General features: G+C 40.1%; 1 protein-coding gene across 5 annotated transcripts; it reads left to right on the forward strand.

Annotated features, from left to right (window-relative positions):
• Positions 1-553: 553 nt before the first annotated feature.
• On the forward strand, positions 554-27041 carry slc38a10 (solute carrier family 38 member 10). 5 transcript variants are annotated; one of them, XM_007259300.4, is made up of 18 exons: positions 554-793; positions 968-1200; positions 2922-3039; positions 3204-3249; positions 3352-3445; positions 3715-3858; positions 5124-5248; positions 10326-10428; positions 11752-11934; positions 13221-13332; positions 14283-14389; positions 15563-15722; positions 17749-17937; positions 19227-19649; positions 19775-19894; positions 22163-22183; positions 22708-22872; positions 23343-27041. In XM_007259300.4, the coding sequence occupies exons 2-18, from the start codon at positions 1111-1113 to the stop codon at positions 24401-24403; spliced, it is 3261 nt and encodes a 1086-aa protein (XP_007259362.3). In that variant the 5' UTR covers positions 554-793; positions 968-1110; the 3' UTR covers positions 24404-27041. The 5 variants fall into 5 exon arrangements, with proteins under 5 accessions (XP_007259362.3, XP_007259361.3, XP_049320541.1 ...); XM_007259299.4 differs by lacking the exon at positions 5124-5248 and adding an exon at positions 6078-6202; XM_049464584.1 differs by lacking the exon at positions 5124-5248 and adding an exon at positions 6078-6202 and having other exon boundaries at positions 23349-27041.
• The last annotated feature ends 429 nt before the right edge of the window (positions 27042-27470 follow it).

Raw genomic sequence — 27470 nt, forward strand, 5'->3', positions numbered from 1 at the left:
TTTCAAAATATAATGATTATATTCTTAAAATATTAAGATTTTATTATGCTATTCTCCAAATATTACAACTTTATTCTCATAATATTATGATTTCATTCTCGAAATAGTATGATTTCATTCTCGAAATATTGATTTTATCCTTGAAATATTACGATTTTTTCTTGAAATATTAAGATTTTATTATTTTATTCTTCAAATATTACAACTTCATTCTTAAAATATTCAGATTTCATTCTCGAAACATTACTATTTCATTTCTAAAATATTATGACTTTATTCTCTAAATATCATTATTTTATATTTAAAATATTTCGTCTTTATTCTTAAAATATTTTTTTTCTTATTGCATATTGCATCTTTTTTGAAATATTAAAATTTTATACTTAAAATAATGAGATTTTATCTTCGAAACATTACGATTTTATTTTCGAAATGTTGCAATTTTATTCTCGAGATACTATGACTTTATTTTTAAAATCTTACGACTTTAATATTGTGAATTGGTAATTTCGCCTCCTGTCCACAGAGGGCAGCACATAATGGAGCCCTGTTCAGCCCGCTGTGTATACTTCCTGCTTTGTCGCTGGTAGTGGAGTTGAGTTGACAGGGGAAGAAGCGGTGAATTCTGATCGATTATTGGTGATTAGTGAAAGTAACTGAGAGGGGGGTTATTTTACAGCTCTGTGGAAACTCCAGCGCTCCTGATGGTGACATAAGAGATGAGGGAGGTGAATGAGAGGACGCGGTCTATGCGCAGACTCAGGCAGTGACACCATCTCTCGCCCAGAAAGAGGTAGGATAACCTGTACTTAACTACGGATTCTCAGTAAAACAGGACCTAAAGATCGGTACACACCCCGTGTGATGAGTTGTAGCTGTGGCTGTAGGCTGTGTTTTCAGCTTCACAGTTTGTGAGGATGGTGCTGTAGCTCACTCTGTGCTCTGTGTTGTGGTTTTGCCTCCACAGAGCGCCACGTCACTAACCTGTGGAGACTAAACTGAAGTGGAACAGAGGGACCAAGCTCAACCCACCACATTAAACTGAGTCTAAATTAAAGAGACTAGAAATCTGAGGACATAACTCACAGCTCACACCTCCAGAAAACCAAAATGACGTCCTCCAACTGGGGTCTGATTATGAACGTTGTGAACAGCATAGTGGGGGTCAGTGTGCTGACCATGCCCTTCTGCTTCAAACAGGTAAACAGAGCATCACACACAGGCAGGTGTATAACGAGGTCTAATAAATTGAACTAAACTATAAACTAAAATATTACTAAAATGCTCAAATGCTTAAGTACTAAAATGCTGTATCTGTATTTTATGGAGTATTATTTTTACTTCACTACTGTACTTAAGTACTAAAATGCTGCATCTGCATGTACTGGAGTATTATTTTTACTCCACTACTGTGCTTTATTACTAAAATGCTTTATCTGTATCTACTGGAGTATTATTTTTACTTCACTACTGTACTTTAGTACTAAAATGCTGTATCTGTACGCTACTGAAGTATTATTAGGTGTTAAAAGTATTCTCAATCATTACTCTCTAGATAGAAGTATAGATACTTGGGTTTAAAAATACTTCTGTAGCAGTTGAAGTATCAACGCAAACTTTTTACTCAAGTAAAAGTGTAAAAGTACTGCTTTCAAAACTACAAAAAAAACTACTCATAAAAGTAAAAATAATGTAAGGGGAAAAATAACACAAGGACAAAAGCTTAGGCCACACCACAGGGGCATTTAGTGCACTATATCTCCTACTTCAACTTTAACTTCACTGCTTATTTTCAATAAGTTTCATACTTTTACACCAATAAATGTTTTTAGAGCGGCATTGTTACTCGTTACATTGATAAAAAATGTTATTCCAAACCCACATTATCACTAAAGCCAGAGTGTAGTAGATGCTCTGCACGGTCACTCTGCTGCCTGCCTTATGGTACTCAAACTTTCCACTACTTTCTGTAATAACTACAACACAGCAATAGTATAACACAGTACTGTACTTTTACTTTCAGTGCTCGGGTAGTAAAGTTTATAATAAACTACTCGTAATGCTTAAGTACAAAAATGTTCAGTACTATTGTACTTCCACTTAAGTGTGGTGCTTAAAGAATACTTTATTTTCTACTCAAGTCACTTTTTTATTTAGCACTTGCATTTTTAGCTAAGGCTAGGTCTCTAGTACACTTTACATGTCTGCACAAAGGTCGTGGGAAAATCAGCTTTCTGTGCACTTGCAATGTTAGTTCACCTTTGTCCACAATTTAACACACGAGTGGTTGTCTTAATATACATTTCAAACCAAAATGTTGTGACTATATCAATATTCGTGAAGCATTCAGGATCAGGATTTTTATGACATTTTGGGGCATTAAAAGTTCTGTTTAGTCCAATACTAAGCTTAATCCTTGTCTGGGAATCTTTTATTGATTTAAGCCTAGTTCTGTTAAACCTAGTTCTGTTATGCAGAAGTTCTAAACACATAAGCACACTATTTACAACCAATTATCTCTGCAGTATAGTGCTTTTTTTTTTGTAAAAACATCATACCACATAAGTACAGACCCAGGTAAACATACACTATTAAACAGTAATAAGAATTTCATATTTTAAAGAAAATTGTTGATATATTTTGAGTTTGAGGTTTCTATAGGTCAACTCTAGCCAGCATGTGGATGAGTTCAAATCCATTGCCAGCTCACTAGATTAAACATCATTCAAAATTAATTTGCCAAATTTATTTGTTTGATTAATAATATTAGACACAGAAGAAGAGAGCTTAACACAGTGATGTGTAAAACTACACATCTCCACTATTAGTGTTATTTTTATATTTTTCTAAATTATAATGTTAGCATTTTCCTGCACAAACAATAATTCACTAACTTTTACAAACTTTATTTTTTTGTGTAGTGTGGTATTGTGTTAGGCACCCTGCTGCTATTCTTCTGCTCATGGATGACCCATCAGTCCTGTATGTTCCTGGTCCACACAGCCAGCAACACCAAGCGTAGGACTTATGCAGGGCTGGGTGAGAATGACAAGTGCAGCGCTGACCTTTTGAAAATGACAGTTGGCTGTATTACTGTCTAGCATCATTTTTCCTCTGCATGTTTAATTTTCTTTTTTTCTGACTGAAATTATGCAACAGTTTTGCACAGAATTAATGTACAATCCTTTTTTTTTTTTTTACAGCTTTTCATGCTTACGGTAAACCAGGAAAGGCGCTTGTAGAATTGAGGTATGATATATTATTTAAAATTAATTAATTAACATTTTTTCCCCTTACCTTAAGACCTTTTTAATGTGTACCCAATTACTTACTTACTTTGTTTCCCCCCAGTATGATAGGGCTAATGTTGGGAACATGCATCGCCTTCTATGTCGTCATTGCTGATCTGGGATCCAACTTTTTTGCCCAGCTATTAGGTCTGCAGGTAAGCTGTTTTTTCTAACAACCATTTTTATGTATAATCACATTTATGCAGAAAGACATAGAAAGCTTCCATATATGACTGCATTTATCTTCATCGTACACATTTAAGGGAATCACATTTAGCTTCCTTGTTTTATCATGTAAGTAAAGAGGGTAAAATTTCAAGTGGCCTATTTTATACTTAAATGGTCTGAGTGCAGAAGTGGATTTGTAAGGAGCAGTCTCACTGTCTGAAATGTGTGTGGGTAATTGTTCCTCTCTCTTTTCCAGGTAACAGGCAGCTTTCGTGTTGTGTTGCTGATTGCTGTGTCACTGTTTATTGTGCTACCTCTAAGCCTGCAGAGGAACATGATGTCCTCCATCCAGTCATTTTCAGCCATGGCACTGATCTTCTACACTCTCTTTATGTTCACGGTGAGTCGCCTGCTGTAAAGCCTCTGTATGAGAGTCCATAACCCAGACAGTTAAAAAGTAGTTTGACCAAGCCTGCTTATTTAAATTATTTGAAAGGTAAAACATGTATATGTGAGTGCATTACACAATTTGGTGATGTTTAAGAATGCTTTGATGTTTATGTATATATATATATTTTTTTTATGATATTTAATCCTATATTGTGGCTATCAAGCAGATTAATTAGAATGTGTATTTTGAATTTGATGTTTCTGACATATGCTGTCTTATTTCTTTGGTTTTGAGTGACTCCTTCCGGGGGTCTTTTCTTTTTTGAGTTTAAGCATCTGTTAAATCTTCTAAACGTGGTTTGAGGGTTTACTAAAATGAGTTTGGCTCATTTTAATCTTTTGTCGACAACAAAGGTCAAAAGATTTGTAAAATTGTAAAACTGAGTGAGTGTGCTTATTCTCGGCTGTGTCTCTTTTTATCATGACTTCTACACACAGTGTGATGATAATGTTGTAGTGCTGTTTTCAGACTACACACTCGTATACATTGGTATTTAGATCATCACAACAGCAGTAGACCCCTAGTCTACTGTTCCTGAGTTTACGAGGTATACACATTTTTTTAAATGACCTTTTATCGATAGCAGCATTATTTGAAAACACAAATCACCTTTAGATTAAATGCTAGGGCTTTAAGGGGTCTGGCACCCCCTTTACTCTCACTCCCCCTCAACCACTCAAACCTCCCTTGTGAAAAACATTATGCATGTATTAGCGCAAGTTACTCTAATTTTCAGCTGAATCCATCACAAGCTAATGAATGTTTCTCTGTCACAGCTAATGCATCTGTTTCATTTAATGTAATAGCCTGGCTTGGCATAAATGACTCATTCAGTCTTGATAATGGTTTAAAACTGCTGTAATGTGCCCTGGTGGTGCTGCCAACTGCAATAACAGTGCCGCTGCACTATTTTTACAGAGTAGAATTCGATACTTAATGTTAATGTCATAACATTTTACGTCTTCAACATGACTGTGGTGGAATAATTTGACAGCTTTTTAGTGTATTAAGTTTTAATACCTAGATTTGAAGCTGTGCTTGTAGTTCTTTTAGAATGTGCAGGCACTTGAGCCAGCTTCGTGGGGCCTTGAACCCATTCAGGCTTTTGTTGGCCTGACTTTTAACCCTCTAACCATAATGTGTCTTCCCTCTGCCCTCCTTTCTGAACCGCCCCGCTCCCCTTCCCTGACGGGCGCTACCTTGGCTGCTTCTAGATAGTGTTGTCCTCCCTGCGTTACGGCATTATCAGTGGGTCATGGGTGGAGCGAGTGCACCTGTGGCGCCTCAAGGGTGTGGTGCAGTGTCTGCCAATTATCGCCACTACCTTCTGCTGCCACCCGTAAGTAGCCCACGCCCTGGATTGGAGCGCACTACCGTCACGGATTCAACCTGATCACTGCATTACCTCAACTCCCCCCTCTATCTCTTTTCACCTTCATCCAATCAAATGTGTGTGTGTGTGTGTGATAGAGAGAGAGAATGAGAGTGTGCGACTCAGTTCATCTGTATGTTTTTGTGTGAATTATTCAGACCATTCTAACTCCCTCACACCACAGTGAGGTGAGGGCCTGTGGCTTGGTAAACAGGGATCATGGTTGTGGTTCAGCAGACAGTGGATATTCTGGATTCTGAAGGGAGAGGGTTTACCGGCTGCAAAGGGTTAATTTTTCATCTCTTCATCTCCTACATCTTATGTTTTTTCCCTTGTGTTCCAGAGATTCACTGTGTTCTTTCCTCAGTATTAAAGGCGCATTACTTTCGTTCTCCTCATGTTTGTGTCATCAGGTTATAAGCGATAAATAGTCCTCATAGTAAGTTAAAAGTATTAGAGGCAAAGAGGCTTTTTTTGTTTGCTTGTTATTTTTATTAGTTTTGTGGCTGATCCACAGCTGAGCACCAGCAGATTGAGCCTGTGAAAACATTTGTCAACCTTGGAGAGTTAAAATCCAGACTGTGTGGTCATTGGCTGTAATGTGGAACATTATTTCATTAGCCTGCCGGTTTCTTTAGCTTGTCTTTTTCACTAGGGGTCTCCTTTCTTTTCACTGGCCAAGCCAATGGCCTGGTAAAGGATCTACCTCTCTCTCTATCTCTCTCTCTACCTCTCCCGCTCTCTCTTTTTCTTTATGGGACGTGCTGTAACCCTGCTGCTCTCCCCTCCACCACAGATGGTGCTCTCCTCCTTCAAACACGGCCTCCTCAGTGGCCTGTGGCTCAACAGGGTCATTTACGTACGCTGGGACGGCGTCTTTCGCTGCATCCCTATCTGTGGCATGGCATTCGCCTGTCAGTCGTAAGTACTCCCCGTATCACCCCACCCCCCACTCCATCTTCCTTTGCCTGTCTCCCTGTTGGGTAGTGAGGATGTGTTGCCTTAAACAGAGAGATAGTAGCAGAGGTTAGTCCGAATGGAGGCTCCATTTTCATTGTGCAAAATGTCAGCCAATATCAGTGCAGTTATTTAATTTGAGGTACGACACAAGGAAGTCAGTTCCAAGCTGTGTCAAGTGTTTGCACTGAGAAAATGGACCCCATCTTCTAGCTGGGACTGTGCTAAACTCTTGCCAAATTCATCCTATTTGTCCCTTCTCTCCCTCTCTTTCTGTCTGTGGGGTTTTACAGCGTGGCACTAATGTTACTAACACTCTCACTGCGGTAAATGATTTTCCCCAGTATGACATACTCCAGCACACCCCTTTTAACATGCCTCAAATATTAGTGTAGGTTCTGTATGTAGCTCTTGTTTAAAAAATAAAATAAGGTACATTTTATTGTCAGTCATACTTATGCACTTTCACAATACAGTGAAATACTTCTCTTCACATATCTCAGCTCAGAATGCCAGTGTCAGAGCTCAGGGTCAGCCATGCTGCCGCGATACAGGAGCAGAGAGGTTAAGGGCTTTGCTCAAGGGACCAACAGTGTCAGCTTAGTGGACGTGGGTATTGAACCCACAACCCTGCGATCAATAACCCAGCACTTTAACCAGAGAGCCACCACTGCGCATTTTAAAGAAAGGAATCTTTTTAGAAGGTTTTCTTCTGTGGTTGGTTGTATGTTGCTTTCAACAGACCTTATTCGTCTCTAAAACTCTGAAACCAGTTTTAAGTAGTTCTTTGTTGACTCCACCCCTGCATCTGCACTGAAAATGCACTGCCAGTCAAAAAATGAACTTTCAATGAACATATATATATTCCCATTATTGTAAGAACTTATAACTGATACCTATAGCCTATAAAGAGGCACACAATTAACCAGTCATGCCTCAGCACAGAAGAATGGCAAACCAGCAGTTTAAACAGAATTAGTACTCAAAGATCTAATTGGAGCCAAATGCTTAAAGACATTGACCTTAGCAGGCCAGTTTTCATTGCAAAGAATGCACTATGAGGTTATAAAGTACATGGCCATAAAAGGAAACCCACATATATCGATGTTTATTTTTTTTTCTACAATCTTTATTGCGGTATAATAATTTAGATATTTTCACCAGATTTTTCAAATGTTGTGATATTAATAATGCACTGTTTATTCTATATTGGACTAAAATAAGTCGCATTGAAAATATATCATGTTTAATTGGTAGATGGAACTGCATGGACAATAAGCACAGTGTCTTGCCATGTGACTATTGCACATGCACCCATTGCGGTAATGATTCTGAAACGATATGTTGTGCTGCCCTCATTTGCTTGTATGCATTTTAATACCTAGCCAGAGTGCATAGTGTATTGTTAGATAGTCAAGATAGATGATATTCACCTGTAAATTGGAAAACTGTTCTCTATATTTGGAAGTGAAAAATTAAAACCAGATATTTAGCATTTTATTTTGTATTGTGACTAGCTGTAAGGCTCTTAAGATCTTAAACATTTATGTAAGATTCAGAAAATTTTATTATTATTAATATTTAAGATTCAGAAAATACCTAAATTGATATATTGATGCCAACATCGTCTGCAAAAAAATGTTTTTTGTTCTGTTCACCCATTCCTTTTACTTACTTGTTGTTAGCTAACTGCAAAGAGATGTAATGTAATATGTCTATAGGACTCTGTTTAACAGTTACATGATCCTGACCTTACTTACTGGTAGTGTTAGACATAGCTTCACTTGTTTGGGTGAGATTTGCAGCTGTGGCCGTGAGGTCATTAAAACCATTGCAAAAACATCATCATTGAGATCTTCCTCGGGAGCTTCTTCGCTCTGTAACAGAAGCCCCTTTCTTAGGGTTTAGACCTGTAGTGTTTTTATTTGTTTGTATACATTTTGTTAAGGAGACAAACTTTGGTTGAGTCTGTGGTCAGTTTGTGGTCAGCTGAGTTTTTATTTGAAAGGGAGAGCGATTCATTCATCCGTTCTCGTCCCTCACTCCTGCTCTCCATCTGCGTGTTCTCTCACAGCCAGCTTCCCTCTGTCAACATGAGGGTATGTGTGTGCCTGGTGCGGGGAGAGTGTTTGGGTGTGAAAGGTGTGTGTCAGAGTTTTTGGATGTGTGTGTGTGAGAGAGAGAGAGAGAAAGAGAAATAGAGGGAGAGGGTGTTAGGGTGGAGGAAGTGTAAGTGGTGGATTACAGTGTTAATGAGTACAGTGATGAAGTAATGCAGCAGACTGTTACTTTCTTTACACACACAGAGTTTCTCTGACACACATACACTTTCCCCTCTCTCCCTCACACACACACATACATACACACACACACTCTACCACTCACTCGGAGGGTGATGAGTGATGCTTGACTCTAGTTTTTTTGGACAGTGGTCAGAAAGTGTGACACACGATGCCACTTAAGCCAAATCATTAGAGGAGTGCCGAGCCTCCGCCATGTGAGGACATCAGACTCTGATCTGACCACAAAACAGCCTTTCAGCACCTTCACATATACTTCCAATTAGCACTACTTACACTAATACGCCCCTTGTTCCACATAAAAGATCAAATACTGCTTATTTGAAACCACTTCTGGTGAAATAAAAAATAGATCTATTTTTGTTTAGTTTGAATCTGGAGAATCTTGGAGGATTTTTTAATTAAGATATTTGTAGATGTGGAAAAGTCTGTAAACCTTTAACTGACTTAAAGAAAGTCGTTTTTTATTGTACACAGTAAAGTCCAGATGTTAGTACTGTGAGGTGTTAGCTTGGCACACAGAAATTATGTTTAATGTGTAAATACTCCTGTAATGTGTAAACACTATAATAGTGTTATTTCTGTCATAAAGTTGTCATGACAAGTTATGCAGAACCTCAGGTAACACTTTTCAGAGCTGGTGTCATGAGCATTTTAGTAGCATCACAAAGTAATTACAGTGTTGAGTCGACACTTGTGTCCCCCCACCCTTGTATAACATAGACGCTCTTAGTCCAGTGGTCTTTCAGTGTATGAAATCATTGCTGAAATGCGCTGACCGGCCCACAGCCTGTAATTCTGTAAAAGGAGGTTTTACTAGGTCATTCTCCATGTCTCATAAGAGATAGTGAGTGTCTGAATGCTGTGCTTGTAGCATGGCTGTAAAAGCTATTGATTGTCAGTGCTACTCAGTCGAAGCCAGTCTCTCCTCTTTCTCCTCCCTCCCCTGCTTTTTATTGCTAGTGGGCTCCAGCTATGAGATTGGCAGGCCTTTGGCTCCAGACCAGGCTTTGGCTAAAAAGCACATAACACAGTGCTGTATATTCCAATAAAACTGAGAATGGGCTCAGACTGTGTCTGAGAGAGAGAGAGAGAGCAAGCAGTGAGTGGGTGAGGGAAGGAAGGCCCAAACAAAAGCCTGAGCTGCCAAGAAACTTTATAACGTTCTAAAATCTGACTAGCACTTGTCGCTAATATATAGCCATTGTAAATTCTCCCGTTTAATGTTTCATTGGCCTCTGGTTTTATTGGTTGTCCTGATGACACATATGGATTTTTTTTTTTTTTTCGTTCTTTTTGTGATTTTTTTTTTTCCTTTTTTTTCTTCTTTCTCTTCCTTTTTCACAGAGATGACGAGCTTCTTCATCATTTGCTCATTCTACCCTTCCCTCCATTTCTCCATTTACCCATTTTTTTCATTCTGCTGTTTGCTCATGTGAAATAAATGATGAGTTTCTCTATCACATTCATGCTTCTCTTTTGCTCTTGCATGTTGTGTATTTCTTACTGGTGCTTGGGTGGGCTCACAGTTCACTACGTAGAGTAGAATTTCTTTTATTTGATTTGATGCTTATGATGATTTTGTGTTTTTCATATTAATTCTTAATGTAGAATACGGCATATAATTAATGACCCTCTTCTATCTGTAATGACCTATTGTAACAGAGATCTGTGTTTCTGTAGTGTTTGAAAGGAGTCCTTGAATGTGTGTCTGTGTGTGCGTGCCGAGTGTGTGAAGGGGGGGGGGGTCTTTTTTTGTACAGTATAAAAGCTCCTCTGTTTTATAGGCAGGTGCTGCCAACATATGACAGCCTGGATGAGCCCTCAGTCAAGAGAATGAGCACCATCTTCACCTCTTCTCTCAATGTTGTCACCACCTTTTACATCACTGTAAGTATGCGTGTGCGTGTGTGTGTGCGTGTGTGAGTGCGTGTGTGAGGAGAGAAAAATCATTCCTTCTACATTGTGTCCAAATGTTTGTGGACATCTCTTCAATGAATGCATTCAGCTATTTTAAAATGCACCCATTGCTGACACAGATGTGCAAATGTACACACACTGCTGGTCTAGTTCTTGTAGACAAGTTCTGCCAGTAGAATAGGTCTCCCTATTCTATTGTCTAATGAGCTATAGAGCAGTGGAACTGCATCCTCTGAAGAGATTCTTTTCCATTTAGTACATTTGCAATAACTAATGCTGTTGTTGCTAGATGCAAACAAATCCTCACAGCAATTCTCCAAAATAATGATGATGTTGTTGTTGTTGTATAAAAAAAATTAACATATGTTACAGCACATGTTTGTAAATGAGTTTAAAGTTCTGTATCTTCAGTAAGTGAAAGGATCGAGAATCAAAATGGGTGATTTGTGTCCTGTAATTTCCATTTAGTCCCGCAGGTGATTAGTTTTTTTGGTTCAATGTGGGAGTAGTTCCATGTTGCACACGGATACCCTGAAGCTTCCTGCCTTTTTTTCCCAGTATAAACAGGTTTTAGTGGATTGTCATGAATGGCACTGTCTCCCTGGCTGCCCTGCTTTGGTCCTTCATAAATATTTTTTTAGAAAAGCTGTACGGCGAATGCTATTTAAGAAGCTGCCGGATTGTTCTTTGTCCTTTTTCTCTTTTCCAAACGCCAGAGTGTAAACGTTACCTTGAGAGCTAATTTTGCTTTCTAATGTTATTCAGCTGTTCCTGCATTCCCACTTTTGTATTTCATAACCCCATGCTTTCTTTCCTTGAACAAATGCAGGGAAAAAAGGGAGGGGCTATGTACAGGGTAGTAAGGAAGCTTTGTGGTGCTCTCAAGGACTTCTGTCTGGTGTGGAGGATCCCTCCATTTGCTTCTGTGGATAGATCAAGGTCGATTTGTGGAGCGAGGGGCCTGCTGCTTTTTCTTTTTAGTGTGGGGATGGAGAGGCCAATAGGATCAAAAGGACTTTGGGAAAAAAAGTGTTTATTGCGTAATTCTAAACCATTGTTTAGCCAAATAAACACAATACCATTGCACCATCTGGAGAGGTTATGAGGTCATCACTGAGGCATAGCAAGCTCAGGCTTGGTGCAGTGTGTTAGATCGTCTGTGTTTTTTAACCAAAGCTACCATGAATATGTTGTTCCTCACTCTGTCAGATGCTAAAATATATAGTTTTCAGTAAGGATGGTATTTTTTTTTTTTTCTCCATTTCTGCATTTGCTTCTCTTCTGCTGCTACAGGTGGGATTCTTCGGCTATGTGAGTTTCACAGACACCATAGCTGGAAATGTACTGATGAATTTCCCCTCTAACCTGGTGACCGAAATGATCCGAGTGGGCTTCATGATGTCTGTGGCGGTCGGCTTCCCCATGATGATCTTGCCCTGCAGACAGGCTATCAACACCATGCTGTTTGAGCAGCAGGTGAGACTGGGCTTTATCATTGACTCCTTACCTAGATTGTTTCTCTACAGGTTTTCAAAAGCTTCCAAATGAAGACAATCTTTAGAGTGTGGTTTAAGGTTGGTATGTTAAAACTTCCAGTGACTTATGTACCAGCTTCACTCTCTTCAGTATGAACTGCAACTCATTCAGGGCTTAGACTGAGTCAATACCCAATCCCTAAAGTTTCTCAGTCCACAGGATCATATGGATATTAAGAGTACATCATTGAAGGCATTACCCCTCTCAGTGAACAGTGCAGTGGGTGGTAATGATCGTGCCATATAAATAGAATTGTTCTGCAAACAGACAAGCAGCTCTGACATACATCACATCCATATTCAATACAGGAGGTCCCACATATGTATCCCACATGTCTGTGGGATACATATGGGACACAATGCTATTTCCTGTCCAGTGACGTATTGTATGCCTTTGCATGTTGTGTTGTTTGTTGCTCCCTTAGAATGTTTGAAAGATTGCAAAACTATGACAGTGAAGAGCACAGTAAGGGGAAACAGCAGCATGCATAATGGGTCAATAAATCAAATCATAGTCGATAAGTAAATCGATTTCAGAAATAACCATTAGTTGCCGCTGGGTACCTTCACTGTATCACCTTACAGTGGTCTTTGGGCTCTAATGCTTTTGGGAAAGCAGATCCTTTTCAGCTTTCTGAATGTTTATTAGATGTCTTAAAGCGTTTGACATATCCAGTTCTTTTGTCTGATCATGTATAATCACCTCTTCTGCTTTCTAACTTTTTAGAGAATCTCACCAAGTCCAGTGTTTAGTGACCGACGAGGCTAGTCTCAGGCAGCAGTGTGGCTCCAGACAGCCCATGGCTAGCCAGGGTTGAGGCAGCGATATAAGCTGTTAGACAGCCGCTACATAGCAGACAGATTCAGGAGGGAAATAAAAGTGTGGGATTGATGATGAGGGAGGAGAAAGCTCCTCCATAAAGCTGCCGAGACACTGGCTCTCAGTCTTCCCGCTGCTGTGCTGAATCAGCTCGGATGCCAGCACAAAGACGCAGACTGCCACGCACACATGCTGAAGGGTTTTTGCCCAATTGAGTAAGCTGTTACTTTTAAGCAGGTCATTCAAGACTGTCGTTCATACTAAATCTATCATCCTAATGTATATTACACATCAGTGTTCCACTGCATGTCTGAAATATTTGTCAAACCATTGTGTAATTCTTTGGAACTCAGATAATCCCTGCTTTGGTAATTTATTCTGTCTCTTGTGTCTCTGGAATTTTTCAGCAGAAGGATGGCACATTTGCTGCTGGGGGGTATATGCCCCCCCTTCGCTTCAAGAGCATCACTCTCTGCATCGTCTTTGGCACCATGCTGGGGGGTATTCTTATCCCTAATGGTGAGTGTGTGCCTGTAAGAAAAAAAATCTTGTAGGATGAAATGCCCAATGTTGGAACCCTGGCTAATGTGGTTCACCTATGCTTTAATTAGTGTAGGTCTTCCTTAAATACATACAAGTTAATGTAAATCTATGGATTATAGTAAGATGTGATGGCTCAATGATCAAGATCACATGACTTCTTAAATGTCCAATCTTAAATTTGGGTGGAGCAATATTTAAACAGGATCCACCCCAATACATAAATGTCCCACATTAGACTAATTCACCCTACCTCCAAGTTACTCCGTTTGACCTTAACAGCGCAGCCACTTACGCTGACGTCACACTCCACTTTATTCCATTCTTTCAACTAGCTCTCCATCAAACACTCCATCACACCATCTCTGCCCCTCTCTGCAGCGTACATTCATTATCAGTAAAGCGGGATAATAAAGACGTGCGTTTTTAGGCCGAAGATGGTCTATGTTTTATTCATACTTTGTAGAGATTGGCTATTGTTGGCATGGGTTCTGCTTGGCTCTGTGGACCCAATTAGGCTAATAGAGTGGGAGAGGGTGAGACACACAAAGGAGATTGAAAGGGGAGGCATAGCTCTGTCCTACATGATGGCTCCACTGCCCGCCAGTGTCCTCATGGCCACAAATCCAGCCATAGGGAAACAGACACTGCAGGGCATAAATTTGAGTGAAACAATATGGCTGCTCTTAGGATGAAAGATGCTCCATGGGCCCTGTGCCCAGCCCGGCAGTGTGAGGGCAGCATGGAGAATAGATGGCAATAGAGGTTTGTGGAGAAAGCAATGAAAGTGTGGTACAGTGAATCAGGAGATTAGATTCTTAGTTTTCCACAGATGGGACTCAATTTTCAGTGTATCATTTTCCAGTAATTCCAAAACACTCTACAGTATTACATTTCCTGATATTGTTTTGTTTGTTTGTATCCTCCAGTGGAGACTATCCTTGGTCTGACGGGAGCCACTATGGGCAGCCTGATCTGTTTTATCTGTCCGGCTCTCATCTACAGAAAAATCATGAAGAATGGCCTAACAGCTCAGGTACTTCACACAAAAAGCACACACACGCTCACGTCTTCGTCTGTGTTTGGTACCTGTGGTCTAATAGGTTAATTTATACTGTAATCAATCAGCACAGTTTTGATTGAAACTGAAAGCATCAGAGCGTCACCATCTCCTGCACTGCTCCTTAGGAATTGATGGAGCTGTGCAGTGTGGTCTTTCAGCACAAAGTGAATTTACACGGCTTGCATCCACCACTGTATCGGGTTCACTGAGGCAGGAGCAGCATATAAAATGAGAATGTTTAATGTCTCTGCATGATCTCTGCTGCTGAAATGATGAGTCTGTGAGTGTGCAAGTGTAAGAAATGCATTTACACAGCAGCCACTCTCTTGTGTTCACTACTTTGCTCAGTCTCTTTTTAATGTAGATTCTCATTAGCTTAGAGGTGCCCACAGCGGTTGATCTTATGTGCATGCACGGTGCTGAGGGGTCTGTCTCATGGAGTTTCCAGGGCTGTTCTTGCATACATCTTAAGTTTAAAACATCTGAAATTGTACTTTAAAACAATTTCTGCCAACACTAATATAACCTTTCCTATTTTGTTTCTCACCCACATTTTGTACAGAGAGTGGTCAATGAGCAGAAAGCACTATGGCATTTATCGCTATTCAGGGCAGCCATGCCGATATGACAGCACTGTGCCATGGCCGTTACAGGCTGATGGCCACTCTTTATGCCTCTGAGAATGCCCAGTGTCTTTGCCCAGTCAGTATAGTCTGCCCAAAAGGGTGGTCCTCCTAATTTGGGGAATGCACAAAAGAGAATTGGCAATTGTTGTTTTTTTTTTTTCCCCTTCATAATGGCCACAGCAGATGTTTGGGTTGGCCTGAGAGACTAATGCCCCCCTGCCAGGATAGTGCCCCTTTTTCATGCCAAGTGGCCTGAAGCGTCTTATGCCACTGGTGCTGAAAGAATGCCCACAAAGCCAGGGGACACTGGGCTGGGCAAATCTATTTTAATAGATTTCACCTCACTTCAAAATGCTACTAGTCATTATGAATAATGAATACTGCAGCCTGTACTGAGCTTCTATCTGATAGCATTTAGTACAAATTGACACAGTTGCCACCATGAAATCATTATTATTATTTTTATTTGGTTTAACAACTTCAGCTTTAAATCTCTCTCCCTTTCTTTTTCTCTCTTTAGCTAGTTTTGTGGGTCGGTCTTGGGATTCTGCTCTTAAGCACCGTCACCACTCTGTCCATCTCCTCCAGTGAGCCAGCTCAACCAGGCCCGCCCGCTGCAGTGCCCAAACCCAACGACAAACAGCCTGACTTCGTCATTCCAGACCTTCCCAAACACCACGGTATGTCTGTCCCAAAGAGAGAGTAAAAAGAGAGCGAGGGAAAGAAAGTAGAGCAGTGGGACAAATGTAGAGTCAGAAACAGAAAGCGAGAAAAAGAACAGTGAGTGTAGAGAGGGCAGGACGAGCAGAAGTAGGCCTTTCAGTGCCGCTGTGACCTGAATGATGCCCTTCAAACCTGAGTGCGCGCCGTCCCGCAGCAGCGAGACGGCCGCTGGCGTTTTCCCGTTCTAACTCCAGTCAGGGGAGGAGGGCGGGAGGGCGTCCAAATACAGAAGAGGGCAAAGGAAATGACGGAGGGATTCAAATTCCCCCTACTGTATAAAGGGACGAGGATCATAAAAAAAGTGCACAAGGGCAGTTCAGACAGCTTTATATCCCAACACCCCTTTTCTTTGCTCTTGCTTTTCTCTGTCTCTCGCACTCTCTCTTTCTCATTTTCTCTCTCTCTCACTCTCTCTCTCTCTCTCTCTCTTTCTCTCTCACTCACCACACCCCCTCCCACCCCCCTGACTGACACTGGCATTTATCACTGAGCGGACACCCACTTCCACACCTGTTTCCTGTTTACGGCGTGCTGGTGAGGGCAGCTGTGCGGAAACGCAGGACTCAGGGAGTGAGTGAACGAGCGAGCGAGGGAGTGAGTGAGTGAGTGTGAATGGGGGAGTGAGTAGAAAAGCCTGCAGCCAAGTGGAGGTGTGTGACTGCAGAGGACAGCACAGGACTCTACAAACCCATGCTTTTCATGCGTTTCACTGACTCGCTTGCTCATATTCATGTTCTCCCCTTTGTTGTTTTATTGTCTCCTGAGGCCATTATGGATAAAATAGACTCCTTTGAAGGGCTGAATATGAACAGTGGGTTCATCAGTTAATTTGTCATTCTTTTATGTAAACTTGACAAGTGTTCATATTAGGGCTGCACAGTATATCACTTAAGCAATAGTTTCACAGTGTAGGCATGCACAATAGTGGCATCCCAATATGTGTAATGTACTAGAGGCAGATGATAGCTGTCCAGAATCATCTATTTATTTGTCAGATTGACGCCATCCTCAGCTATACATGTATTGTTTAATTAATATTAAAACATGTTTGGTCACTACTGGTGAAAATTAAAAATCATTTTAATAATTATATATTTTCAAGAAATGCAATATATGGTAAAAGAAAACAAAATACTGATATGTCTGTATTTCTAATATTGTGGACCCCTAGTTTAGATTTCATTTTCCTGTTATTTAATAGTTTTCATTTTTGATTTCTTGGGATTTGTGTGTGCACATGTCAAGTATTCAACAGTTTAATTATATTAATAGTATATTTATAGTAGAGGGTGTACTAATAGATCATCAGTCTTTTATTCAGTTGAAAGGAGTCTTCATCTTGTCTATGGCACTTGTATAGATGTGGTAAATGCAACATAATTGAATTGAATGGAGCTAATATTGTGGTGCGATGCTGTAAAAGAAACCACAGCTCTAGAATAAAGGCAGGTGTGGAAAGTGTAAATATTCAAAGGCTGTTTTGCTCAGGACAAAAGGCAAGGTTATATGGAAAGCACTATGCATGCATCCATCTATCTCTGATCTCCGCTAGAATTCCAAATGCAGCGCTTGTGCTCCTCTGTGGTCATTCATACTCTGCTGCCCTCTGCTGATCAGTGTTGAGTGAATGAGTGAATGAGTTGCTGCTCTTTCTCTCGCTCTACTCTCACTCTCTTTACTGTTGCTCTTAAAAGATGGCCCAATAAAAGAATATCTTGATATCTATTTTATTGTACTTTATTTTATTTTATTCTATTTTATTTTATTTATCTTTATTTTTCTCTTATTTTAACAATTGCTCCTTTGGGTGTAACTGGACCGTGAGAAGACAATTTGATTCCACCTCATGTACCACATGTGATGTTATACTATACACTATATACTATAAAATCTTCTTGAATCCTTAAAATAGTGGTGATTAAAAATGGAAATGTTTTATGTGTGCTTTGAAGCTGCGTTACTGACTCTGCTCTTTCTGTTTAGCTGAGGGAACCCCAGTGGCCCCAGTGCTAGCAGAAAGACTGGACCCAGTTGTGGATAGGGTCCTAACTGTAGAGAAGGTGCTGGGTCATGAGGAGAAGGATCCAGCTGAACCACCTCAGATAAAAGGACCTATAGAAGAGCCTGAGAGAAAGAACAAAGAGGAGGTGCAACTGGACCGTCCTGGGGCAGGTAATGCTGCAGGTTTGACCTGTTTATTTCAAGCATTATACTATAGCAACCACATGCCTTTGTCATTATTATTTTTTTCATAACTTTTATTTGCTAGTCTGAACCATGTCTTGTTTCTTATTTGTAGCTTAGATCTGGACTGCATGACTACAAAACATATACCTGAATATGTATATCATACATGTATATTGCATATTGCATATATCATATGAATACCTATGATATATGATGGAAACTAAATAACAAATTTTATATACAGCTCTGGAAAAAATAAGAGACCACTTCAGTTTCTGAATCAGTTTCTCTGATTTTGCTATTTATAGGTATATATTTGAGTAAAATGAACTACGGACAACATTTCTTCCAAATTCCAAATAAAATATTGTCATTTAGAGCATTTACTTGCAGAAAATGAGAAATGGCTGAAATAAAAAGATGCAGAGATTTCAGACCTCAAATAATGCAAAGAAAATATTATATATTCATAAAGTTTTAATAGTTCAGAAATCAATATTTGGTGGAATAACCCTGGTTTTTAATCACAGTTTTGAATGTTCTCCTCCAGTAGTCTTACACACTGCTTTTGAATAACATTATGCCACTCCTGTGAAGTTGAGCAGACCCAGTGGTGTCTGTGGTGACATTCATTCGAAATGTCCTTCTTGTCGACCCCCTTGAAAAACTTCCAAGAATCAGTTCAGAATCGGGGGTCAGGCCTTGGTTACTAAGTAGAGTGTCTGTGGCTGCTTGTTTCTATAACAATTATAGAAGTTAATAATATGGCTGATTGCTGTAGAGTAAAAACATTGATTATATTTAAGTACAGTTGTGTAGGGTTGGGCAATTTAATAATCAAGTAAACAGTCAGTTCTTAAAGAAAATATTATATATTCATAAAGTTTTAATAGTTCAGAAATCAAATTCTGATGGAATAACCTTGGTTTTTAATCACAGTTTTCAATGTTCTCCTCCAGTTGTCTTTCACACTGCTTTTAAATAATATTATGCCACTCCTGGTGTAAAAATTCAAGCAGTTCATCTTGGTTTGATGGCTTCTAATCAACTATCTTTTTCTTAATTATATTCCAGAGGTTTTCAATTAGTTATCAAATAAACTCCAGAGCTGTATTTGTATAATATTAATTAGCTTTTTGAATATATTTCATTTACATTTACAGTATATTGCCCAATCCTGATGTAGCTGAGGGTAAATAAAAGAAAAATAAGTAATTGGAATGGATGTAAAGTAAGATGTACACAAACTTTAAAACATTTTTTTTCCCTCTCAGAAGTTGCAGTGGCTGATGTAGAAGCCCACCGCCATGAACCGCCCATCCCTCATGACGAGGTACAAATTGAGGAGCGCAAGAACCAACAGGAACTAGATGAACAGAACCAGCCTGTTATAAATGAAGAGAAGGAGCTAGACCAGCAGGCTGCAGGACAGGTTCCAGAGGTGCCGAAAGAGGTGGAGAACCCACAAGTCGTGCCTAAGAAGCAAGAAAGTGTAGAGGACCATCAGGCTCAGGATGTGCTTGGTGAAGCTCCGAAGAAGGAGGAAGAGAAGAAGGGAGCGGAGCCGGTGGTGGTGGTGCGTAAGGAAGTCGAAGAGCCGTCTTTAGTGAAGAAGCAGCAGGTAGAGAACGAAGTAGTTGCTGATAAGAAATCAGCGGAGAATGATAAAAAAGCAGTTGAACAGGAGGATGGAAACAGTGAGTATCTTTAGCTGAGTGTGTCAAATAATTTTGTTGTGTGTTGTGCGAAGAACTTGAGGTCTTAACCAGTGGTGTTTTGTTTGGTGCATCTTCTTGACCTCATTTATTGATTAACTGTACAGAGCCTGAGGTGGTGGCTCCTGTGGCTGAGGGGCATGATGGAGCTGCTGTTCAAGAGCCAAAAGAGGAGAAGATTCAGGGTGGAAAGGAGCCCAAGGAGGGAGATGGAGACAAGATGGAGGGTAAGTGATTTTCATTCAGCTTAGAGTTCAGTAAACTTACAGAGGCATGGTTTGACTCACAGGCTCAGATGATCTGATCTGTCCTCTATAGTATAAAGTAATTTAAGAAAGATACATTATATAAACAAGAGTTTTTGGCACATCTGTTCAATATTGTTCAAGATTATGGAGCATTGCTGTAAGAATTTGATTGCATATAGATACCACAGTGACCAGGCTGCATTCACATTATCTTGTTATTATCTTGTTCGATTATTTTTTTTCTTAGCTAGTTAATGTTGCTGGCTAAAGACAGCACAAACACACAAGCAAAAGATGCATGTCCAGAATGAGTCTTAACATTAATATTGCATGCCACAATTTGAATATGTTTCTAACCTATCGCCACATATGAAAGTGATGTAAATCTTTGACATGTCCACACTGCCTTAAATCAGATCTGAATTACGTTAGTGCATTTTTATTTTACAGTACATAATGTGCATTCAAATCGTTAACCTAATGCCTTAAGCAGAAGTATCTATTTTCATGGAACACACGGTTTTATAAAAACTATTGCTACTCAGTTCCTATGCCATGTGTCTCTGTGTGTGTGTCTGTCTGTGTGTGTGTCTGTCTGTGTGTGTGTCTGTCTGTGTGTGTGTCTGACTGTGTGTGTGTCTGACTGCGTGTGTCTGACTGCGTGTGTCTGACTGCGTGTGTCTGTGTGTCCCTGTCTCTGTGTCTCTGTCTGTGGCTGTCTCTGTCTCTTTCTGTGGCTGTGTCTGTCTCTTTCTGTCTCTTTCTGTCTCTTTCTGTCTCTCTCTGTGTCTCTCTCTGTGTCTCTCTCTGTGTCTCTCTCTGTGTCTCTCTCTGTGTCTCTCTCTGTGTCTGTCTCTGTCTGTCTCTGTGTGTCTCTGTGTGTGTATGTCCGTGTGTGTGTCCGTGTGTGTGTCCGTGTGTGTGTCCGTGTGTGTGTCCCTGTGTGTGTGTCTGTGTGTGTGTCTGTGTGTGTGTCTGTGTGTGTGTCTGTGTGTGTGTCTGTGTGTGTGTCTGTGTGTGTGTATGTGTGTTTTGAGTCAAAGTGAGTTATAGAGTGTGAGAGTCTGTGTGTCTTCTTCTCTCATGCTCACATGACCTTATAGAAGGGAACGTGTGCCAGGGCCGTCCAGAAAGAGCCCCTTTGTGACGCAAGGACTGAAATAAGAGGCATGTGTCTGTGTTTTGCCGTTAGACATTCTGTGAAAAAAAGTCTTAAAGCAGACACAAAGCTAGCTTTCCAGTAACTCCCAATAAAGTTTTATGATGGCGTGTGCATGTGCCAGTGTGTCCTCAGAGTGACACTGTGTTTGAGTGAATGTGTAATGAACTGTTGTCGTATGTTAATATTGAGCTGAGTTGTGCTGGAGGTCTGATGAGGACATGTTTGTTTTTCTCCTCTGTGAGGGGAGGTGGTCTCCCTGTTTTAGATCCGTGAAGATGAGCAGACCCAGTGGGACTCAATTGTCCTCACATTCATTCTAAATGTCCTTCTGGTCGACCCCCTTGGAAAACTTCCAAGAATCAGTTTAGAATCGGGGGTCAGGCCTTGGTTACTAAGTAGAGTGTCTGTGTCTGCTTGTGTCTATACCAATTATTGGGGTTAATAATATGGCTGATTGCTAAAACTTAAAAACATTGATTATATTCAAGTACAGTTGTGTAGGGTTGAGCAGTTTAATAATCAAGTGAACAGTCAATTCTTAAAGTTGATAAGTGGGGAAAAATGGGCAAGCATAAAGACCTGATCCTGGTGTGCCGTGGTCAGGATGTACCAAAAGTGATTAAAGAAAGGACAAATGCTAAATCTGCAGCTGGGTAACGGGCACCTAAGTCTCATTAATGTGAACTTGCAATCAAGGTAGGGCTCATGTGTTCATGTACCACAAGAAAGACATTAGACTTTTTTAATCTCTAAGAGTTTAATCTAAGAGTTTTAATCTCTGCTAGTCCAGACAGGGCTTTGCACCATGTTTTTTTGCTTTTCCTGGCACAAACGAAAGATGCTATTTTTCTGAAATCCCTCATCCCTCCATGCTGACCATGCATCATTTTGTTGATCTTCATGAAATGTCATGCAAAAATTCAGTAAATCTGGTTTCTGTTTCTCCTGCTTGGCTTGTTTTTTTATTATATCACTATTAAGGCACTTTTTGCTCAGTTTCTTTCTCTCCCCCCTTCTCTCTCTTTCTCTCTTTCTTTCTGGTCTTTTGACCCACTGCTCTGTTGCACCACGGACTTCTGCCACAGTGATTAAAAAGATTGTTGCAGGTATGGGCCTTTCTTTTCTCTCTAGCTTGGCGTTTTCTCTTTCTCTTTTTCCTTTGATTTCTAACTTGCCGTTATGCTCTGGCTGACAATAGTGATCTACCTTAGACCCCTGCTGTTAATAATACCCCAATTCCCTCCATGATCTCCTTTCTTCTACGTCTTCTGTAGTTTTTCCTGTGTAGGTGTAGGGGTCTGTAGCTTATTTTTTTCCCCCTATCCTGGTAGAATTACTGAATGAATTTTTATCATGCTTCGACAAATTATTTGATATCAGTCAATGTACATTTGAACATATTCTAATGTGTAAATCCTGGACCGGTTGGCAGGTAAGTTGATTTCTAGTGACAACCAAGGACAGGCTCAAGTAACTCTGAATTTTCATGTAAAAAAAATACTGTAATACATTATTTTCCTTAATGAATCCCAAAGGCAATCAGTATATTAATTTAGCTTTCCAAGCCTCTAATAGCTTGCCATGTGAAAATTCCACCACATTGTTTAAGAATAAATATCTCTTTCTGCAGAGGGGGTGCTTGACCACGCCGTGCTGCTGCAGGTGATCAAGGAGCAACAAGAGCAGCAGAAGAGGCTACTGGACCAGCAGGAGAAGCTCCTGGCTGTCATCGAGGAGCAGCACAAAGAGATTCACCAAAAGAAAGAAGAGGATGAGGAACCCAAAGCTGCAGGAGGTCAGCCTGAAAGCTAAAACATTTTTTAAAACCCCTGGGAATTCAATTTTTATATTGAGTTTTTTGGTATAATACTAAACGCATAATACTCTTACAGTGGTGTAAGAAACACTGTGTAGTACTTAGTAGTTTTATAATCCATTGAGAGAGCTTTTGGAGGGGTAAACAATACATTTAAGACCCTGGTGAGCCACATTAACCCATGTAAAAAGAAAACTGAGATTTAGGTTTGCAAGGCCCTTTATTACAGTGGTGTCCAAATTGAAAATGGTTTGGGGATTATTATTCAACATTAGTAGTAAAAACATGAAATCACAAGCACAGTACAATCATAGTCATTTGGGGTCTCAGACCTTTAGTCCCCACATTACAAAAAGCAAGAGTTGTATCTTTGATGGGGAGAACATTTGATCCTGCTTGTCTAGCCACAATAAAAGTAATGTCCTCATCTTGTCCTGCTTTGTGTTTATGTGAAGTCGCTGCAGAGGTGGGCAAAGGAGTACAGCAGCAGCCTGAAGCAGTGGAGGAGGCAGTAAGGGTAAAAGCTCCAGAACAAGGGTCAGACAACCATCAAGAACCACATGTAGCTGCATCCCAAGAAAAGGAAGCCCATGCTGTGAAGAAACCAGCACAAGAGCTTGACGAACCAGCACAAGGTGAAGCTGTGGTGCCTCAAAAGGTGGATAAGGAGCCTCCTCAAGAAGCACAAAATGTGGGTGATGTAAAAGTGCAGCCTGACAATTCGCAGAAGGAGCTGGGTGCAAGGGGTGTTCCACTGCACCAGCACAACCCTGAACCTGCCAAAGCTGTAGCAGAAAAGCCCAAAGACAGTCTGGAGCAGAGGAAACCTGAAGACATTGCAGCAGAAGAGGAGATAGTTAGAAAGAGGCTTGTGCAGCTAGAAGCAGAGAAGGAGAGGATTGAAAAAGAAAAATTGGAGAAAGAGAGGATTGAGAAGGAAGTACTAGCCAGAGTGGAGAAAGAACGCAAGGAGAGGGAGAGAAAAGAGAAGCTTATGCGGGATCAAGAGCTGGAACGCATTCGCCAGGAGAAAGAGCGGTTAGAGAGTGAGCGTCTGGAGGCAGAAAGGCTGAAGATGGAGCAGCAGAAGACCGATAATGAGCTTGTGAAGCTGGCGGAGAGGGAGCAGAAGATGGAGGAGCAGAGAGAAAAACTGGCCCAGATGCAGCAGGTAATCGACAGCAAGAGGGACGACAGTCAGAAGGTGGCTGACCTTAAACGGGGTCGCGCACCTGAACCTCAGAAGAAAGGGGGCAGGGACCTGAAGGAGAACTTAATTCCTGACCTCCAGGAGCCTCAGGCGGGTGAGAAGAAGAGCAGAGAGGATGGGGACATGGACCTGCGGAGGAGGCGCAGGGCATTAGGGGCTGAGGACCGAGGGGTGCTCGAGTCTGTGCTGGAGATGGGGGGGTTGGACCTCCATGCTGCCCTGGAGGGTCAGCTACTGGCTGGAGGTGTTGTTCACTCCCGCCAGATTAAACAGACTACACAGAGAGAAAATTCAGAATAGGAGGACTATTTATCATTCACTTACACACACATGCACACAGACACACACACTCTCTCTTTTCTCTTTCTTCATGGGTTTCTTCTTGTTCTTCTTTTTAACAGTTACCAGCCCTGATATTGTGCAATATATTAAAACATATACGGTAGATACGTTTACATTCACTCCAGGTCTAAAAGGAAAAAGATGAGTCGCATAAATATATAGCATTTGATTGATGCTCTTATCCAGAGCGACTTACATTTGAATCATGTTACACAATTAGAAGAATGTAGCTTTAGGAGTCTAACCCATGACTCCTGTTGGTGTAGTGTGTTGTGCTTGCCTAGCTGAGGAATCCAACCCTTCACTACACCAACCACTAGTTTTTCTCTAAGATGGTAAAGTCTTTCAAATAAAACTGTTCTACTTGTACGTTCAATTTAGATTATTTTTCAGCACATATTCCACCAACGGAATATAACAAAGGACTTAACCGCTCTTCTTCTTGAGGTCAGCAGACCTTCTTCAACTCTGCAGTAGGTCATGTCCTAGAACAGCTTAGTGGCTGCAGAGACAATATTCATTGCTGTACTGTAAACTTCCTGTTCTTTGCTTTCCTTCCTGTGCCGAGTGGTTAGGGGCACCCTTTCGGTAGGGTGTTCTAACTGTTTGCTTTTAATGTCCTTCGAACACATGAAGAATAAGATGAAGATATCTTTGCTGTGCTGTTTGTATGAGGCCAGGACATGGATTTGTGGGACCTATACTGTGTTTTATCAGTTTTGTAGGTTATAAAATGATTTTAAGCTGAATGTGTTAAACATAGCTCTAAAGTGAGAGAGAACTGGGCGCTAGAGGTGATTTTCAAGTCTCTTAAACTGATTTCAGGACCCAACACTGTAAAATCACCCAAGTTGCCAGCTGTGCTCAGTTTAAGTTAAGTTAATTTTTTAAAGGAAATATTACTTGTGCGTCTCTACCGAGTTCCACATACTATTAAACTAAGACTCGTGTCAAAGACAGTGTTTGGAAGGCTAAAGGCTAGAGGTAGTATATACTTTCTGTTAACTATGTGTTTGTGTTGGTTGTGCACATAATTGTCACACATGTAAGGTTCAATACACAAAAAATGGTAGGGGCAGTGCAGGCACTCAGCAGCATCAAAATGACAGATCGTTTTGAGTAAAGGTGGTGCGTCTCAATTGCATACTAATTGCTAACATTAGCTAGTTTTTGAGTATGTAGTGTAGAGAACAGTTTCAGGGTTGAGTATACTCAAATATACAATACATACTCAGAACTGGTCGGCTATTAAGTGTTCCTTCTGGAATTGTATTATTAAAAACGGCAGCTAGAGAACTTGTTGCGATGTATATTTGCGTAGCAATGCCTTATCATTTCCTGTTAGTACAAAATGGGTTTGTATGTTAATATGTTGTGTACTAACATGACACCCCAAACCTGATTAGTAGGATGCAATTGGGATGCAGCCAGGCTGTGTGACCAATTCTCCAATTACCTGCATCTTTATGATTGGTTCTTGCTACTGGAGCAAGTAGTAGCCTCTTGTGGAGGCAGTTACATTTTCATTGCAGTCAGCCGTTTATACAAACCCATGATCAAATAGCGAGAGTATCTCTAGCCTTACAAGCAAATTAAATATATTCCTCCTGTACTGCCTGTACTCTCCCAGCACTCATCCAGATGTGGCTAATCCGTTATGGCCTTTTTGTCCACATAGATAAGGGTTTATTACTGAACAGGGGATTAGCTGATATGAAGTGCTGTAATAAGAATGTTTTTGGAATGTTTGGAGCACTTTGCAAATGTTCCTTTATTGTTTATAAAAAAAAACAAAGTAACATCACCAAAAAACAGAATTGTAAAATCATTCATTCAAAGTTTTATGCAAATTCTATTTTTGTAGACCAAAATATTTTGTAATTTATTTTTTTCCATTCCAAACAAAAAAATACAAAGCAGCTCTCCCCAAAATCATAGTTAGTTTGTTACAGCTATAAAACTTTGTGTAAATGTGAAAGAAGTATAAAAAAAAAAAAAAAAAAAAAAAAAAAAAAAAAACGAGTGTATCTTAATATTTATTCTTGATGTAGTCAAGTAGACATTTTCTAAAGGCACAATCGGGAAAAAAATGGACCAATTGTACAGGTATAAATTCCATGTTTGTTTTTGAAAATATATCAAGAGTATACAAAGTATGCAATTCAGTTCTATTCCAATTTGCATTGAATTACATTGCTGTCTGTGCAAATCCATTATCTTTCCATGGACCATCTACAGTCCTTATTCTTGGCTATGAATGTTTTGTGTTTTCAGTGCCTTATTTGTCAGTCGTGTCCACTCTTTAAGAGGGTGAGAGATGCTTGCTCCTCCAGGTTGCCCCCTATAGTTCCTGTTCACTGACTGTACTGTAAAAGACTTCATTAATGTTTCTAATGTGTAAAGCAGTGATGAACCCTCTTGTGTTAAACCTCATTTGAAATTGGACCTGAGCTTTTATTTTGTTTTATTTTATGTGTTTGGACATTTGACCAAGCAAGGAGCATACATTAGACATTTTTCAGTCAAAAAGCCTTTTAAAAACACTGTGAGCTACATCTCTTCTGTGCTTCGGGAATAAAATCTGATCTGTACATACCATTGTTTGGTGTTTCAAATGATTACTACACAGATGACAATTACTTGTCATCTAAAACTAAAAAATGAGTTTTGACCCAGAATCAGAGTGCTGTAGAGGTTTTTCCTATATGGGGTTATAGGTGGTTGTAACACTAGGCAACAATATGCAGCTGCCTGTGGTCCTACTGAGCCACAGGGGGATGATGTTTTTAAATTAGATATACTGTATGTTCTGGAGATAAATATCCTGTTTTAACACATACATGCATTTAAAATAGGTGTTAAAATGGCCATTGTAATGTCTGAAAGTCTGTTATTACTTTTCATAAATGTTAATGTGGGTCCACCACCAGATTGTAATGTTATGGAATATTCACAACTGTGCGTAAACAAATAGTGTGTAAAAACTGGTGATTATGCTATTAACTGTGTGGATAGTAAATCCTTC

The sequence above is a fragment of the Astyanax mexicanus genome, chromosome 15 (genome assembly GCF_023375975.1).
Source record: "Astyanax mexicanus isolate ESR-SI-001 chromosome 15, AstMex3_surface, whole genome shotgun sequence".
NCBI classification, from domain to species: domain Eukaryota; kingdom Metazoa; phylum Chordata; class Actinopteri; order Characiformes; family Acestrorhamphidae; genus Astyanax; species Astyanax mexicanus.

Excerpts from the sequence above, each read along its gene's own strand:
- slc38a10 (XM_007259300.4), top strand. The coding sequence starts at position 1,111 with ATGACGTCCTCCAACTGGGGTCTGATTATGAACGTTGTGAACAGCATA. Across the intron at positions 10,429-11,751 it reads TCACCACCTTTTACATCACT|GTGGGATTCTTCGGCTATGT; the intron begins GTAAGTATGCGT and ends CTGCTGCTACAG. Across the intron at positions 13,333-14,282 it reads GGGTATTCTTATCCCTAATG|TGGAGACTATCCTTGGTCTG; the intron begins GTGAGTGTGTGC and ends TGTATCCTCCAG.